This window comes from Salvelinus fontinalis, unplaced genomic scaffold (genome assembly GCF_029448725.1).
Source record: "Salvelinus fontinalis isolate EN_2023a unplaced genomic scaffold, ASM2944872v1 scaffold_0198, whole genome shotgun sequence".
NCBI classification, from domain to species: Eukaryota; Metazoa; Chordata; class Actinopteri; order Salmoniformes; family Salmonidae; genus Salvelinus; species Salvelinus fontinalis.
Window position 1 is genome coordinate 142,501 of NW_026600407.1, and position 20,000 is coordinate 162,500.

Consider the following 20,000-nt stretch of genomic DNA (forward strand, 5'->3'; position numbering starts at 1 on the left):
CTGAATAAGACTGGCTGAATAAGACTGACTGAATAAGACTGACGGAATAAGACTGACTGAATAAGACTGAATAAGACTGACTGAATTAGACTGAATAAGACTAAACTGAATAAGACTGACGGAATAAGACTGACTGAATAAGACTGACAGAATACGACTGAAGGAATAAGACTGACGGAATAAGACTGGTTGAATAAGACTGACTGAATAAGACTGACTGAATAAGACTGACGGAATAAGACTGGCTGAATAAGACTGACTGAATAAGACTGACTGAATAAGACTGACTAAATAAGACTGACTGAATAAGACTGACTGAATAAGACTGACTGAATAAGACTGACTGAATTAGACTGAATAAGACTGCCTGAATTAGACTGAAGAAGACTGAAGAAGACAGAATAAGACTGAATAAGACTGACTGAATAAGACTGAACAAGACTGACTGAATAAGACTGACTGAATAAGACTGAATAGAACAAAATAAAACTGAATAAGACTGAATACGGATGAATAAGACTAAATAAGACTGAATAAGATGGAATAAGCCTGAATAAGACTGAATAAGACTGACTGAATAAGACTGAATAAGACTGAACAAGACTGACTGAATAAGACTGACTGAATAAGACTGAATAGAACAAAATAAAACTGAATAAGGCTGAATACGGATGAATAAGACTAAATAAGACTGAATAAGATGGAATAAGCCTGAATAAGACTAAATAAGACTGACTGAATAAGACCTAATAATACTGACTGAATAAGACTGAATAGGAGTGACTGAAAATGACTTACTGAATAAGACTAACAGAATAAGAATGAATGAATAAGACCTAATAATACTGACTGAATAAGACTGAATAAGACTTACTGAAAATGACTGACGGAATAAGACTGACGGAATAAGACTGACTGAATAAGACTGGCGGAATAATACTGACTGAATAAGACTGACTGAATAAGACTGACGGAATAAGACTGACTGAATAAGACTGACGGAATAAGACTGACTGAATTAAACTGAATAAGACTGAATGAATTAGACTGAAGAAGACTGAATAAGACTGAATAAGACTGATTGAATAAGACTGACTGAATAAGACTGACTGAATAAGACTGAATAGAACAAAATAAGACTGAATAAGACTGAATACGGATGAATACGACTAAATAAGACTGAATAAGATGGAATAAGCCTGAATAAGACTCTGATTAAGACTGAATAAGACTGACTTAAAATGACTGACTGAATAAGACTGACAGAATAAGAATGAATGAATAAAACCTAAAAATACTGACTGAATAAGACTGAATAAGACTGACTGAAAATGACTGACTGAATAAGACTGACTGAATAAGACTGACTGAAAATGACTAACTGAATAAGACTGAATAAGACTGACTGAATAAGACTGAATAAGACTGACTGAATAAGACTGACGGAATAAGACTGACTGAATAAGACTGACTGAATAAGACTGACTGAATAAGACTGAATAAGACTGACTGAATTAGACTGAATAAGACTAAACTGAATAAGACTGACGGAATAAGACTGACTGTATAAGACTGGCTGAATAAGACTGACTGAATAAGACTGACGGAATAAGACTGACTGAATAAAAATTGACTGAATAAGACTGACGGAATAAGACTGACTGAATAAGACTGACAGAATACGACTGAAGGAATAAGACTGACGGAATAAGACTGGTTGAATAAGACTGACTGAATAAGACTGAATAAGACTGACTGAATAAGACTGACGGAATAAGACTGACTGAATAAGAATTAATGAATACGACTAAATAAGACTAACTGAATAAGACTGACTGAAATAGACTGAATATGTCTGACTGAATTAGACTGAATAAGACTGACTGAATAAGACTGAATAAGACTGAATAAGACTCTGATTAAGACTGACTGAATAAGACTGAATAAGACTGACTTAAAATGACTGACTGAATAAGACTGACAGAATAAGAATGAATGAATAAGACCTAAAAATACTGACTCAATAAGACTGAATAAGACTGACTGAAAATGACTGACTGAATAAGACTGACTGAATAAGACTGACTGAAAATGACTAACTGAATAAGACTGAATAAGACTGACTGAATAAGACTGAATAAGACTGACTGAATAAGACTGACGGAATAAGACTGACTGAATAAGACTGACTGAATAAGACTGACTGAATAAGACTGAATAAGACTGACTGAATTAGACTGAATAAGACTAAACTGAATAAGACTGACGGAATAAGACTGACTGAATAAGACTGGCTGAATAAGACTGACTGAATAAGACTGACGGAATAAGACTGACTGAATAAGACTGAATAAGACTGACTGAATTAGACTGAATAAGACTAAACTGAATAAGACTGACGGAATAAGACTGACTGAATAAGACTGACAGAATACGACTGAAGGAATAAGACTGACGGAATAAGACTGGTTGAATAAGACTGACTGAATAAGACTGACTGAATAAGACTGACGGAATAAGACTGGCTGAATAAGACTGACTGAATAAGACTGACTGAATAAGACTGACTAAATAAGACTGACTGAATAAGACTGACTGAATAAGACTGACTGAATAAGACTGACTGAATTAGACTGAATAAGACTGCCTGAATTAGACTGAAGAAGACTGAAGAAGACAGAATAAGACTGAATAAGACTGACTGAATAAGACTGAACAAGACTGACTGAATAAGACTGACTGAATAAGACTGAATAGAACAAAATAAAACTGAATAAGACTGAATACGGATGAATAAGACTAAATAAGACTGAATAAGATGGAATAAGCCTGAATAAGACTGAATAAGACTGACTGAATAAGACTGAATAAGACTGAACAAGACTGACTGAATAAGACTGACTGAATAAGACTGAATAGAACAAAATAAAACTGAATAAGGCTGAATACGGATGAATAAGACTAAATAAGACTGAATAAGATGGAATAAGCCTGAATAAGACTAAATAAGACTGACTGAATAAGACCTAATAATACTGACTGAATAAGACTGAATAGGAGTGACTGAAAATGACTTACTGAATAAGACTGACAGAATAAGAATGAATGAATAAGACCTAATAATACTGACTGAATAAGACTGAATAAGACTTACTGAAAATGACTGACGGAATAAGACTGACGGAATAAGACTGACTGAATAAGACTGGCGGAATAATACTGACTGAATAAGACTGACTGAATAAGACTGACGGAATAAGACTGATTGAATAAGACTGACTGAATAAGACTGACTGAATAAGACTGAATAGAACAAAATAAGACTGAATAAGACTGAATACGGATGAATACGACTAAATAAGACTGAATAAGATGGAATAAGCCTGAATAAGACTGAATGAATAAGACCTAATAATACTGATTTAATAATACTGAATAAGACTGACTGAAAATGACTGACTGAATAAGACTGACTGAATATGACTGACTGAAAATTACTGACTGAATAAGCCTGACTGAATAAGACAGACTGAATAAGACTGCCGGAATAAGACTGACTGAATAAGACTGACTGAATAAAAATGGACTGAATAAGACTAAATAAGACTGACTGAATAAGACTGAATAAGACTGATTGAATTAGACTGAATAAGACGGACTGAATTAGACTGAATAAGACTGAAGAAGACTGAATAAGACTGAATAATACTCACTGAATAAGACTGACTGAATAAGACTGCATAAGACTGAATAAGACTGACTGAATAGAACTAAATAAGACTGAACAAGACTGAATATGGTTGAATAAGACTAAATAAGACTGAATAAGATGGAATAACCTAAATATGACTAAATAAGACTGAATGAATAAGACTGACTGAATAAGAATGACTGAGTAAAAGTGACTACGAATAAGACTGACGGAATAAGGATGAATAGAAGATGTATGCAACTTGAATAGAAGCAGAATAGAAGCAGAATAGAAGCAGAGTAGTCTGGAGTCAGAATAGAACACAGCATAGAAGCAGAATAGAACACAGAATAGAAGCAGAATAGAAGCAGAGTAGTCTGGAGTCAGAATAGAACACAGAATAGAAGCAGAGTGGAGTCAGAATATAGTTTTCATGATGCTGAGCGCTGTGTGTGTGGGACCTCTGACCTCTTGCCGGGCGGTAGGGCATCAGTCAGGGGCGGAGGAGAGTCATACTGTCTGATGATATCCTTGATGTTACTGCTGGGGACGATGTCTAGCTGAGGCAATACTGATGACTTCACCACCTCAGCAGCAGGGGGCGCAGGACTGGTCACCACCGGGGCTACACATCACAGAGGGAGAGAGGACTGGTCACCACTGGGGAGAGAGGACTGGTCACCACTGGGGAGAGAGGACTGGTCACCACTGGGGAGAGAGGACTGGTCACCACTGGGGAGAGAGGACTGGTCACCACTGAGGAGAGAGGACTGGTCACCACTGGGGAGAGAGGACTGGTCACCACTGGGGAGAGAGGACTGGTCACCACTGGGGAGAGAGGACTAGTCACCACTGGGGAGAGAGGACTGGTCACCACTGGGGAGAGAGGACTGGTCACCACTGGGGAGAGAGGACTGGTCACCACTGAGGAGAGAGGACTGGTGACCACTGGGGAGAGAGGACTGGTCACCACTGGGGAGAGAGGACTGGTCACCATTGGGGAGAGAGGACTGGTCACCACTGGGGAGAGAGGACTGGTCACCACTGGGGAGAGAGGACTGGTCACCACTGGGGAGAGAGGACTGGTCACCATTGGGGAGAGAGGACTGGTCACCACTGGGGAGAGAGGACTGGTCACCACTGGGGAGAGAGGACTGGTCACCACTGGGGAGAGAGGACTGGTCACCACTGGGGAGAGAGGACTGGTCACCACTGGGGAGAGAGGACTGGTCACCACTGGGGAGAGAGGACTGGTCACCACTGTGGAGAGAGGACTGGTCACCACTGGGGAGAGAGGACTGGTCACCACTGGGGAGAGAGGACTGGTCACCACTGGGGAGAGAGGACTGGTCACCACTGTGGAGAGAGGACTGGTCAAAACTGGGGAGAGAGGACTGGTCACCACTGGGGAGAGAGGACTGGTGACCACTGAGGAGAGAGGACTGGTCACCACTGGGGAGAGAGGACTAGTCACCACTGGGGAGAGAGGACTGGTCACCACTGGGGAGAGAAGACTGGTCACCACTGGGGAGAGAGGACTGGTCACCACTGGGGAGAGAGGACTGGTCACCACTGAGGAGAGAGGACTGGTCACCACTGAGGAGAGAGGACTGGTCACCACTGGGGAGAGAGGACTGGTCACCACTGGGGAGAGAGGACTGGTCACCACTGGGGAGAGAGGACTGGTCACCACTGGGGAGAGAGGACTGGTCACCACTGCGGAGAGAGGACTGGTCACCACTGGGGAGAGAGGACTGGTCACCACTGGGGAGAGAGGACTGGTGACCACTGAGGAGAGAGGACTGGTCACCACTGGGGAGAGAGGACTGGTCACCACTGGGGAGAGAGGACTGGTCACCACTGGGGAGAGAGGACTGGTCACCACTGGGGAGAGAGGACTGGTCACCACTGGGGAGAGAGGACTGGTCACCACTGTGGAGAGAGGACTGGTCAAAACTGGGGAGAGAGGACTGGTCACCACTGGGGAGAGAGGACTGGTGACCACTGAGGAGAGAGGACTGGTCACCACTGGGGAGAGAGGACTAGTCACCACTGGGGAGAGAGGACTGGTCACCACTGGGGAGAGAGGACTGGTCACCACTGGGGAGAGAGGACTGGTCACCACTGGGGAGAGAGGACTGGTCACCACTGAGGAGAGAGGACTGGTCACCACTGAGGAGAGAGGACTGGTCACCACTGGGGAGAGAGGACTGGTCACCACTGGGGAGAGAGGACTGGTCACCACTGGGGAGAGAGGACTGGTCACCACTGGGGAGAGAGGACTGGTCACCACTGCGGAGAGAGGACTGGTCACCACTGGGGAGAGAGGACTGGTCACCACTGGGGAGAGAGGACTGGTCACCACTGGGGAGAGAGGACTGGTCACCATTGGGGAGAGAGGACTGGTAACTACTGGGGAGAGAGGACTGGTCACCACTGGGACTACACATCACAGAGGGAGAGAGGACTGATCGTCTTATAAATCATATGCCACAATAAGAAGCACACATTTATTAATTAATGAATTACCAAACTTCCTGGCAGGTTCCTTGTTGATGGGGACGGCTGGAGACTTCTGATGAGGAACCCCGTCTTTACCTGCCGACTTGGCCTGAGGAGGAGGGAGCCACACAACACACACCTGAAGTTCTAACGTCCTGCAGATACACCACAGTCAACCTGAAGTCCTAACATCCTGCAGATACACCACAGTCAACCTGAAGTCCTAACGTCCTGCAGATACACAACAGTCAACCTGAAGTCCTAACGTCCTGCAGATACACCACAGTCAACCTGAAGTCCTAACGTCCTGCAGATACACCACAGTCAACCTGAAGTCCTAACGACCTGCAGATACACCACAGTCAACCTGAAGTCCTAACGTCCTGCAGATACACCACAGTCAACCTGAAGTCCTAACGTCCTGCAGATACACCACAGTCAACCTGAAGTCCTAACATCCTGCAGATACACCACAGTCAACCTGAAGTCCTAACGTCCTGCAGACACACCACAGTCAACCTGAAGTCCTAACGTCCTGACCTGCAGATACACCACAGTCAACCTGAAGTCCTAACGACCTGCAGATTCGCCACAGTCAACCTGAAGTCCTAATGTCCTGCAGATACACCACAGTCAACCTGAAGTCCTAACATGCTGACCTGCAGATACCCCACAGTCAACCTGAAGTCCTAACGTCCTGCAGATACACCACAGTCAACCTGAAGTCCTAACGTCCTGCAGATTCACCACAGTCAACCTGAAGTCCTAACGTCCTGCAGATACACCACAGTCAACCTGAAGTCCTAACGTCCTGCAGATACACCACAGTCAACCTGAAGTCCTAACATCCTATAGATACACCACAGTCAACCTGAAGTCCTAACATCCTGCAGATACACCACAGTCAACCTGAAGTCCTAACATCCTGACCTGCAGACACACCACAGTCAACCTGAAGTCCTAACATCCTGCAGATACACCACAGTCAACCTGAAGTCCTAACATCCTGCAGTTACACCACAGTCAACCTGAAGTCCTAACGTCCTGCAGATACACCACAGTCAACCTGAAGTCCTATCGTCCTGCAGATACACCACAGTCAACCTGAAGTTCTAACGTCCTGCAGACACACCACAGTCAACCTGAAGTCCTAACGTCCTGCAGATACACCACAGTCAACCTGAAGTCCTAACATCCTGCAGATACACCACAGTCAACCGGAAGTCTTAACGTCCTGACCTGCAGATACACCACAGTCAACCTGAAGTCCTAACGTCCTGCAGACACACCACAGTCAACCTGAAGTCCTAACGTCCTGCAGATACACCACAGTCAACCGGAAGTCTTAACGTCCTGACCTGTAGATTCACCACAGTCAACCTGAAGTCCTAACGTCCTGCAGATACACCACAATCAACCTGAAGTCCTAACGTCCTGCAGATACACCACAGTCAACCTGAAGTCCTAACGTCCTGCAGATACACCACAGTCAACCTGAAGTCCTAACGTCCTGCAGATACACCACAGTCAACCTGAAGTCCTAACATCCTGCAGATACACCACAGTCAACCTGAAGTCCTAACATCCTGCAGATACACCACAGTCAACCTGAAGTCCTAACGTCCTGCAGACACACCACAGTCAACCTGAAGTCCTAACGTCCTGCAGATACACCACAGTCAACCTGAAGTCCTAACGTCCTGCAGATACACCACAGTCAACCTGAAGTCCTAACGTCCTGCAGATACACCACAGTCAACCTGAAGTCCTAACATCCTGCAGATACACCACAGTCAAACGGAAGTCTTAACGTCCCGACCTGTAGATTCACCACAGTCAACCTGAAGTCCTAACGTCCTGCAGATACACCACAATCAACCTGAAGTCCTAACGTCCTGCAGATACACCACAGTCAACCTGAAGTCCTAACATCCTGACCTGCAGATACCCCACAGTCAACCTGAAGTCCTAACGTCCTGCAGATACACCACAGTCAACCTGAAGTCCTAACGTCCTGCAGATACACCACAGTCAACCTGAAGTCCTAACGTCCTGCAGACACACCACAGTCAACCTGAAGTCCTAACGTCCTGCAGATACACCACAGTCAACCTGAAGTCCTAACGTCCTGCAGATACACCACAGTCAACCTGAAGTCCTAACTTCCTGCAGATACACCACAGTCAACCTGAAGTCCTAACGTCTTGCAGATACACCACAGTCAACCTGAAGTCCTAACATCCTGCAGATACACCACAGTCAACCGGAAGTCTTAACGTCCTGACCTGAAGATACACCACAGTCAACCTGAAGTCCTAACGTCCTGCAGACACACCACAGTCAACCTGAAGTCCTAACGTCCTGCAGATACACCACAGTCAACCGGAAGTCTTAACGTCCTGACCTGTAGATTCACCACAGTCAACCTGAAGTCCTAACGTCCTGCAGATACACCACAATCAACCTGAAGTCCTTACGTCCTGCAGATACACCACCGTCAACCTGAAGTCCTAACGTCCTGCAGACACACCACAGTCAACCTGAAGTCCTAACGTCCTGCAGATACACCACAGTCAACCTGAAGTCCTAACGTCCTGCAGATACACCACAGTCAACCTGAAGTCCTAACGTCCTGCAGATACACCACAGTCAACCTGAAGTCCTAACATCCCGCAGATACACCACAGTCAACCTGAAGTCCTAACGTCCTGCAGACACACCACAGTCAACCTGAAGTCCTAACGTCCTGCAGATACACCACAGTCAACCTGAAGTCCTAACGTCCTGCAGATACACCACAGTCAACCTGAAGTCCTAACGTCCTGCAGATACACCACAGTCAACCTGAAGTCCTAACATCCTGCAGATACACCACAGTCAACCGGAAGTCTTAACGTCCTGACCTGTAGATTCACCACAGTCAACCTGAAGTCCTAACGTCCTGCAGATACACCACAGTCAACCTGAAGTCCTAACGTCCTGCAGATACACCACAGTCAACCTGAAGTCCTAACGTCCTGCAGATACACCACAGTCAACCTGAAGTCCTAACGTCCTGCAGATACACCACAGTCAACCTGAAGTCCTAACATCCTGCAGATACACCACAGTCAACCTGAAGTCTTACCCGGGCAGGTATAGGTACTACACTCTTAGGAAAAAGACTTCCTAAAAGGGTTCCTTGGCTGTCCCCATGGGAGAACCCGTTGAAGAACCCATTCGGTTTCCCTGTAGAACCCTCTGTGGAAAGGATTATACTTGGATCCCAAAAGGGTTCTTCAAAGGGTCTCCCACGGGGACAGGTACTACACTTAGGTACGTATAGACTCACCTGGGCAGCAGGATAGGGGTCATGGAGGCTGGCTTGATATGGCTGTATGTCAGGACTGGTGGATTGGCTAGCCCCAGGGTAGACAGGGGCAGGCTGGGTAGTGGAGTTGGGTCTAGGGGTCTGGCTCTGGGGGGCAGGATAGAGGTCAGGGAAGCTGGCTGTACTGGAGGTGGGAGGGGCAGCAGCATAGGGACTGGGAGGCATGACTGCATACGGGCTGGCTGGACTGGAAGTGGCATAAGAGCTAGTAGTGATGCTAGCGTACGGGCTTGGGGGGAAGTGTGTGTAGGGGCTAGGGGGAAGGCAGTGGGGGAGGAGGGGGCTCATGGGGGGTGAGGTGAGGGGGGAGGTGGGAGGCGAGGTCATGGGGGAGGTTACTAAAGCCATGGCCTGCATTGTCATCTGCTGGGCCTGGGGAGGAGGGAAGAGGGGCAGGGGGAGGAGGGGGAGGGGAAGGGGAGGGAGAGGAGAGGTGAGGACGGGAATAAGTTAGACGTAACCTACAGTACCATAATGATGGTTAATAAGTTAGACGTATCCTACCATAATGATGGTTAATAAGTTAGACGTATCCTACAGTACCATAATGATGGTTAATAAGTTAGACGTATCCTACAGTACCATAATGATGGTTAATAAGTTAGACGTAGCCTACCATAATGATGGTTAATAAGTTAGACGTAACCTACCATAATGATGGTTAATAAGTTAGACGTAACCTACCATAATGATGGTTAATAAGTTAGACGTAACCTACAGTACCATAATGATGGTTAATAAGTTAGACGTAACCTACCATAATGATGGTTAATAAGTTAGACGTAACCTACAGTACCATAATGATGGTTAATAAGTTAGACGTAACCTACCATAATGATGGTTAATAAGTTAGACGTAGCCTACCATAATGATGGTTAATAAGTTAGACGTAACCTACCATAATGATGGCCTGTTGGTTCATGATGGCATGTTGCTGCTGGGCCATGACAGCATGCTGTTGATCTACTACAGAAGCCACCGGAGCCACCGGGACCACCGGGACCACCGGAGCCACCGGGACCACCGGAGCCACCGGGACCACCGGCAACATCGGCAGAACCCTCACCGCTGAAGGAAACACACAAAACTACGCTTCAGGCTAATAGCATGATGGGAAGTACTTAATTGAAAATACTTTAAAGTACAGTACTACTTTAAATATCACCTTTTTTTTGGTTCTCTGTACTATACTATTTATATTTTTGTTAACTTTTGCTTTTACTTCACTACAATAATGTACTTTTTACTCCATACATTTTCCCTGACAATCAAAGGACAGTAAAATGCAGGACAGGAAAATGGTCCAATTCACACACTTATCAAGAGAACATCCCTGGTCCTCCCTACTGCCTCTGATCTGGAGGACTCACTAAACAGAGAACATCCCTGGTCATCCCTACTGCCTCGGATCTGGAGGACTCACTAAGCAGAGAACATCCCTGGTCATCCCTACTGCCTCTGATCTGGAGGACTCACTAAACAGAGAACATCCCTGGTCATCCCTACTGCCTCTGATCTGGAGGACTCACTAAACAGAGAACATCCCTGGTCATCCCTACTGCCTCTGATCTGGAGGACTCACTAAACAGAGAACATCCCTGGTCATCTCTACTGCCTCTGATCTGGAGGACTCACTAAACAGAGAACATCCCTGGTCATCCCTACTGCCTCTGATCTGGAGGACTCACTAAACAGAGAACATCCCTGGTCATCCCTACTGCCTCTGATCTGGAGGACTCACTAAACAGAGAACATCCCTGGTCATCCCTACTGCCTCTGATCTGGAGGACTCACTAAACAGAGAACATCCCTGGTCATCCCTACTGCCTCTGATCTGGAGGACTCACTAAACAGAGAACATCCCTGGTCATCCCTACTGCCTCTGATCTGGAGGACTCACTAAACAGAGAACATCCCTGGTCATCCCTACTGCCTCTGATCTGGAGGACTCACTAAACAGAGAACATCCCTGGTCATTCCTACTGCCTCTGATCTGGAGGACACACTAAACAGAGAACATCCCTGGTCATCCCTAATGCCTCTGATCTGGAGGACTCACTAAACAGAGAACATCCCTGGTCATCCCTACTGTCTCTGATCTGGTGGACTCACTAAACAGAGAACATCCCTGGTCATCCCTTACTGCCTCTGATCTGGCTGACTCACTAAACACACATGCTTAGTTTTTAAATCAAATCAAAGGTTATTGATCGCGTATTTTGTAGATTTTATCAAAGGTGTAGCGAAAATGCTTATGTTTCTAGCTCCAACAGTGCAGTAATACCTAACAACACACAAAAATACACACAAATACACACAAATACACACAAATACACACAAATACACACAAATCAAATAATTAAGAAATATAGACCTATTACTTGTATTGGGGGCGTGCTCCCTTTGCTGATGTCCACGATCAGCTCCTTTGTTTTGTTGACATTGACGGAAAAGGTTATTTTCCTGGCACCACTCCTCACATCCTCCCTGCCAGGACCCTCACATCCTCCCTGTAGGCTGTCTCGTCGTTGTTGGTAATCATGCCTACCACTATTGTGTCGTCTGCAAACTTGATGATTGAGTTGGTAGATGTGTGTAGCGGGGAGTACCGGAGGGGGGTACCGGAGGGGGCTGAGCACGCACCCTTGTGGGGTCCCTGCGTTGAGGATCATGGAGATGTTGTTTCATACATTCACCACCTGGGGACGGCCCGTCAGGAAGTCCAGGACCCAGTTGCATAGGACGGGATTCAGACCCAGGACCCTGAGCTTAATGAAGAGCTTGGAGGGTACTATGGTGTTGAATGCTGAGCTATAGTCGAGGGACATCATTCTTACATTGGTATTCCTCTGGTTCAGACGGGCAGTGTGTGATGGCGATTGCATCATCCGTTGGAGTGGTAAGTAAACTGAAGTGGTTCTAGGGTGTCAGGTAAGCTGGAAGTGATATGATCCTTAACTAGCCTCTCAAAGCACTTCCTGATGACAGAAGTGAGTGCTACGGGGCGATAGTCATTTAGTTACATTCGCTTGCTTGGGTACAAGGAACAATGGTGGACATCTTTAAGCAAGTGGGGACAACAGATTGGGACAGGGAGAGATTGGATATGTCTGTCAACACTCTCCTCTCTGAGGACGAGGCTAGGAGTAAGGGACAACAGATTGGGACAGGGAGAGATTGGATATGTCTGTCAACACTCCAGCTGGTCCTCTCTGAGGACGAGGCTAGGAGTGGGGACAACAGATTGGGACAGGGAAAGATTGGATATGTCTGTCAACACTCCAGCTGGTCCTCTCTGAGGACGAGGCTAGGAGTGGGGGACAACAGATTGGGACAGGGAGAGATTGGATATGTCTGTCAACACTCTCCTCTCTGAGAACGAGGCTAGGAGTAGGGGACAACAGATTGGGACAGGGAGAGATTGGATATGTCTGTCAACACTCCAGCTGGTCCTCTCTGAGGACGAGGCTAGGATTGGGGGACAACAGATTGGGACAGGGAGAGATTGGATATGTCTGTCAACACTCCAGCTGGTCCTCTCTGAGGACGAGGCTAGGAGTGGGGACAACAGATTGGGACAGGGAGAGATTGGATATGTCTGTCAACACTCTCCTCTCTGAGGACGAGGCTAGGAGTAGGGGACAACAGATTGGGACAGGGAGAGATTGGATATGTCTGTCAATACTCCAGCTGGTCCTCTCTGAGGACGAGGCTAGGAGTGGGGGACAACAGATTGGGACAGGGAGAGATTGGATATGTCTGTCAACACTCTCCTCTCTGAGGACGAGGCTAGGAGTAGGGGACAACAGATTGGGACAGGGAGAGATTGGATATATCTGTCAACACTCTCCTCTCTGAGGACGAGGCTAGGAGTAGGGGACAACAGATTGGGACAGGGAGAGATTGGATATGTCTGTCAACACTCTCCTCTCTGAGGACGAGGCTAGGAGTAGGGGACAACAGATTGGGACAGGGAGAGATTGGATATGTCTGTCAACACTCTCCTCTCTGAGGACGAGGCTAGGAGTAGGGGACAACAGATTGGGACAGGGAGAGATTGGATATGTCTGTCAACACTCTCCTCTCTGAGGACGAGGCTAGGAGTAGGGGACAACAGATTGGGACAGGGAGAGATTGGATATGTCTGTCAACACTCTCCTCTCTGAGGATGAGGCTAGGAGTGGGGGACAACAGATTGGGACAGGGAGAGATTATATATGTCTGTCAACACTCTCCTCTCTGAGGACGAGGCTAGGAGTAGGGGACAACAGATTGGGACAGGGAGAGATTGGATATGTCTGTCAACACTCCAGCTGGTCCTCTCTGAGGACGAGGCTAAGAGTGGGGGACAACAGATTGGGACAGGGAGAGATTGGATATGTCTGTCAACACTCTCCTCTCTGAGGACGAGGCTAGGAGTAGGGGACAACAGATTGGGACAGGGAGAGATTGGATATGTCTGTCAACACTCTCCTCTCTGAGGACGAGGCTAGGAGTAGGGGACAACAGATTGGGACAGGGAGAGATTGGATATGTCTGTCAACACTCCAGCTGGTCCTCTCTGAGGACGAGGCTAGGAGTAGGGGACAACAGATTGGGACAGGGAGAGATTGGATATGTCTGTCAACACTCCAGCTGGTCCTCTCTGAGGACGAGGCTAGGAGTGGGGGACAACAGATTGGGACAGGGAGAGATTGGATATGTCTGTCAACACTCTCCTCTCTGAGGACGAGGCTAGGAGTAGGGGACAACAGATTGGGACAGGGAGAGATTGGATATGTCTGTCAACACTCTCCTCTCTGAGGACGAGGCTAGGAGTAGGGGACAACAGATTGGGACAGGGAGAGATTGGATATGTCTGTCAACACTCTCCTCTCTGAGGACGAGGCTAGGAGTAGGGGACAACAGATTGGGACAGGGAGAGATTGGATATGTCTGTCAACACTCTCCTCTCTGAGGACGAGGCTAGGAGTAGGGGACAACAGATTGGGACAGGGAGAGATTGGATATGTCTGTCAACACTCTCCTCTCTGAGGACGAGGCTAGGAGTAGGGGACAACAGATTGGGACAGGGAGAGATTGGATATGTCTGTCAACACTCTCCTCTCTGAGGATGAGGCTAGGAGTGGGGGACAACAGATTGGGACAGGGAGAGATTATATATGTCTGTCAACACTCTCCTCTCTGAGGACGAGGCTAGGAGTAGGGGACAACAGATTGGGACAGGGAGAGATTGGATATGTCTGTCAACACTCCAGCTGGTCCTCTCTGAGGACGAGGCTAAGAGTGGGGGACAACAGATTGGGACAGGGAGAGATTGGATATGTCTGTCAACACTCTCCTCTCTGAGGACGAGGCTAGGAGTAGGGGACAACAGATTGGGACAGGGAGAGATTGGATATGTCTGTCAACACTCTCCTCTCTGAGGACGAGGCTAGGAGTAGGGGACAACAGATTGGGACAGGGAGAGATTGGATATGTCTGTCAACACTCCAGCTGGTCCTCTCTGAGGACGAGGCTAGGAGTAGGGGACAACAGATTGGGACAGGGAGAGATTGGATATGTCTGTCAACACTCCAGCTGGTCCTCTCTGAGGACGAGGCTAGGAGTGGGGGACAACAGATTGGGACAGGGAGAGATTGGATATGTCTGTCAACACTCCAGCTGGTCCTCTCTGAGGACGAGGCTAGGAGTGGGGGACAACAGATTGGGACAGGGAGAGATTGGATATGTCTGTCAACACTCTCCTCTCTGAGGACGAGGCTAGGAGTAGGGGACAACAGATTGGGACAGGGAGAGATTGGATATGTCTGTCAACACTCCAGCTGGTCCTCTCTGAGGACGAGGCTAGGAGTCGGGACAACAGATTGGGACAGGGAGAGATTGGATATGTCTGTCAACACTCTCCTCTCTGAGGACGAGGCTAGGAGTGGGGACAACAGATTGGGACAGGGAGAGATTGGATATGTCTGTCAACACTCTCCTCTCTGAGGACGAGGCTAGGAGTAGGGGACAACAGATTGGGACAGGGAGAGATTGGATATGTCTGTCAACACTCTCCTCTCTGAGGACGAGGCTAGGAGTGGGGGACAACAGATTGGGACAGGGAGAGATTGGATATGTCTGTCAACACTCTCCTCTCTGAGGACGAGGCTAGGAGTGGGGGACAACAGATTGGGGAAGGGGGAGATTGGATATGTCTGTCAACACTCTCCTCTCTGAGGACGAGACTAGGAGTAGGGGACAACAGATTGGGACAGGGAGAGATTGGATATGTCTGTCAACACTCCAGCTGGTCCTCTCTGAGGACGAGGCTAGGAGTAGGGGACAACAGATTGGGACAGGGGAGAGATTGGATATGTCTGTCAACACTCCAGCTGGTCCTCTCTGAGGACGAGGCTAGGAGTGGGGGACAACAGATTGGGACAGGGAGAGATTGGATATGTCTGTCAACACTCCAGCTGGTCCTCTCTGAGGACGAGGCTAGGAGTGGGGGACAACAGATTGGGACAGGGAGAGATTGGATATGTCTGTCAACACTCTCCTCTCTGAGGACGAGGCTAGGAGTCGGGGACAACAGATTGGGACAGGGAGAGATTGGATATGTCTGTCAACACTCTCCTCTCTGAGGACGAGGCTAGGAGTGGGGGACAACAGATTGGGACAGGGAGAGATTGGATATGTCTGTCAACACTCTCCTCTCTGAGGACGAGGCTAGGAGTAGGGGACAACAGATTGGGACAGGGAGAGATTGGATATGTCTGTCAACACTCTCCTCTCTGAGGACGAGGCTAGGAGTGGGGGACAACAGATTGGGACAGGGAGAGATTGGATATGTCTGTCAACACTCTCCTCTCTGAGGACGAGGCTAGGAGTGGGGGACAACAGATTGGGACAGGGAGAGATTGGATATGTCTGTCAACACTCTCCTCTCTGAGGACGAGGCTAGGAGTGGGGGACAACAGATTGGGACAGGGAGAGATTGGATATGTCTGTCAACACTCTCCTCTCTGAGGACGAGGCTAGGAGTGGGGGACAACAGATTGGGACAGGGAGAGATTGGATATGTCTGTCAACACTCTCCTCTCTGAGGACGAGGCTAGGAGTAGGGGACAACAGATTGGGACAGGGAGAGATTGGATATGTCTGTCAACACTCCAGCCAGCTGATCTGCTCTGAGGACGAGGCTAGGAGTGCGTTCTGGGCCGGCAGCCTTGCGAGGGTTAACGCGATTAAATGTCTTACTCACGTTCGACCACAGAGAACGAGAGCTCGCTGTCTTCATGAGCGTCGGTGGCCCGCGTTGGCTGCAATGTGTTTTCCTCGAAGCGGGCGAAGAAGGTGTTTAGCTTGTCGTGGAGGAAGACGGCAGTGTCCGCGACGTGGCTTGTTTTCCCTTCATAAATTCTGTTTTTCCCTTTGTAAATTCTGTCTGAGTATTGGAGTGTGCCCCCTGGCTAACTGTGTATCTAGTTTGCTTCATGTACGGAATGTGAAATCATTCATACTTTTACTTTTGATACTTAACTAGATTTAAAACCAAATACTTTTAGACTTTTAACTCAAGTAGTATTTTACTGGGTGACTTTTAATTGAGTCATTTTCCATTAAAGAATCTTTACTTTTACTCAAGTAGGACAATTGGGTACTTTTTCCACCACTGGCTAAATGCTAGTGCTTAAACTTAAACACTTAGCCAAAGGCTACAATATGATAAGTTAATAGCTAAATGCTAGGCTAACCCTTAACTGCTAGGTTAAAGCTAACTGCTAGGATACAACTAACCGCAAGGTTACATCTAACTGATAGGTTACATCTAACTGATAGGTTACAACTACCTGATAGGTTACAACTAACCGCTAGGTTACAACTACCTGCTAGGTTACAACTACCTGCTAGGTTACAGCTAACTGCTAGGTTAAAGCTAACCGCTAGGTTACAGCTACCTGCTAGGTTACAGCTACCTGCTAGGTTACAGCTAACTGCTAGGCTACAACTACCTGCTAGGTTACAACTACCTGCTAGGTTACAGCTAACTGCTAGGTTAAAGCTAACCGCTAGGTTACAGCTACCTGCTAGGTTACAGCTACCTGCTAGGTTACAGCTAACTGCTAGGTTACAGCTAACTGCTAGGTTAAAGCTAACCGCTAGGTTACAGCTACCTGCTAGGTTACAGCTACCTGCTAGGTTACAGCTAACTGCTAGGTTACAACTACCTGCTAGGTTAAAACTACCTGATAGGTTAAAACTACCTGATAGGTTAAAGCTAACTGATAGGTTACAGCTAACTGATAGGTTACAACTAACTGATAGGTTAAAACTACCTGATAGGTTAAAGCTAACTGATAGGTTACAACTACCTGATAGGTTACAACTAACTGATAGGTTACAACTAACCGCAAGGTTAAAGCTAACTGCTAGGATACAGCTAACTGCTAGGATACAGCTAACTGCTAGGATACAGCTAACTGCTAGGATACAGCTAACTGCTAGGATACAGCTAACTGCTAGGATACAGCTAACTGCTAGGTTAAAGCTAACTGCTAGGTTACAGCTACCTGCTAGGTTACAACTACCTGCTAGGTTACAGCTAACTGATAGGTTACAGCTAACTGCTAGGTTACAGCTAACTGCTAGGTTACAACTACCTGCTAGGTTACAGATAACTGATAGGTTACAGCTAACTGCTAGGTTACAACTACCTGCTAGGTTACAGCTACCTGCTAGGTTACAGCTAACTGCTAGGTTACAGCTACCTGCTAGGTTACAACTACCTGCTAGGTTACAACTAACTGCTAGGTTACAGCTACCTGCTAGGTTACAGCTACCTGCTAGGTTACAGCTAACTGCTAGGTTACAACTACCTGCTAGGTTACAGCTAACTGATAGGTTACAGCTAACTGCTAGGTTACAACTACCTGCTAGGTTACAGCTACCTGCTAGGTTACAGCTAACTGCTAGGTTACAACTACCTGCTAGGTTACAGCTACCTGCTAGGTTACAGCTAACTGAAAGGTTACAACTAACCGCAAGGTTACATCAAACTGATAGGTTACAGCTAACTGCTAGGTTACAACTACCTGCTAGGTTACAGCTAACTGCTAAATAATAGTCTAAAGGCTAACTGCTAGGTTACAGCTAACTGCTAGGTTAAAGCTAACCGCTAGGTTACAGCTAACCGCTAGGTTACAGCTACCTGCTAGGTTACAGATAACTGATAGGTTACAGCTAACTGCTAAATAATAGTCCAAAGGCTAACTGCTAGGTTACAACTACCTGCTAGGTTACAGCTAACTGCTAAATAATAGTCTAAAGGCTAACTGCTAGGTTACAGCTAACTGCTAGGTTACAGTTAACTGCTAGGTTACAACGAACAGCTAACTGCTAAATAATAGTCTAAAGGCTAACTGCTAGGTTACAGCTAACTGCTAGGTTACAGCTAACTCCTAGGTTTAAGCTAACCGCTGGGTTACAGCTACCCGCTAGGTTACAGCTAACCGCTAGGTTACAGCTAACTGCTAGGTTACAGCTAACTGCTAGGTTAAAGCTAACCGCTAGGTTACAGCTAACCGCTAGGTTACAGCTACCTGCTAGGTTACAGCTAGCTGCTAGGTTACAGCTAACCGCTAGGTTACAGCTACCTGCTAGGTTACAGCTAACTGCTAGGTTACAGCTACCTGCTAGGTTACAGCTAACTGCTAAATAATAGTCTAAAGGCTAACTGCTAGGTTACAGCTAACTGCTAGGTTACAGCTACCTGCTAGGTTACAGCTAACTGCTAAATAATAGTCTAAAGGCTAACTGCTAGGTTACAGCTAACTGCTAGGTTACAGCTAACCGCTAGGTTACAGCTAACTGCTAGGTTACAGCTAACTGCAAGGTTACAACTACCTGCTAGGTTACAGCTAACTGCTAAATAATTGTCTAAAGGCTAACTGCTAGGTTACAGCTAACTGCTAGGTTACAGCTACCTGCTAGGTTACAGCTAACTGATAAATAATAGTCTAAAGGCTAACTGCTAGGTTACAGCTAACTGCTAGGTTACAGCTAACCGCTAGGTTACAGCTAACTGCTAGGTTACAGCTAACTGCTAGGTTACAGCTAACTGCTAGGTTACAACTACCTGCTAGGTTACAGCTAACTGCTAAATAATAGTCTAAAGGCTAACTGCTAGGTTACAGCTAACTGCTAGGTTACAACTACCTGCTAGGTTACAGCTAACTGCTAAATAATAGTCTAAAGGCTAACTGCTAGGTTACAGCTAACTGCTAGGTTAAAGCTAACCGCTAGGTTACAGCTAACCGCTAGGTTACAGCTAACTGCTAGGTTACAATGAACAGCTAACTGCTAAATAATAGTCTAAAGGCTAACTGCTAGGTTACAGCTAACTGCTAGGTTACAGCTAACCGCTAGGTTACAGCTAACCGCTAGGTTACA

At 46.7% G+C, this 20,000-nt stretch overlaps 1 protein-coding gene across 1 annotated transcript in view; it reads right to left on the reverse strand.

Annotated features, from left to right (window-relative positions):
• Positions 1-20,000, reverse strand: part of LOC129844361 (unconventional myosin-XV-like) — a gene marked incomplete at its 5' end in the record, with an annotated part of 207,290 nt that overhangs the window by 61,365 nt on the left and 125,925 nt on the right. The window contains 4 exons of the mRNA XM_055912680.1: positions 4,160-4,316; positions 6,221-6,296; positions 9,525-9,935; positions 10,462-10,631. Of these exons, the coding sequence (XP_055768655.1) occupies positions 4,160-4,316; positions 6,221-6,296; positions 9,525-9,935; positions 10,462-10,631 (814 nt within the window). The remainder of the gene's footprint in view (positions 1-4,159; positions 4,317-6,220; positions 6,297-9,524; positions 9,936-10,461; positions 10,632-20,000) is intronic.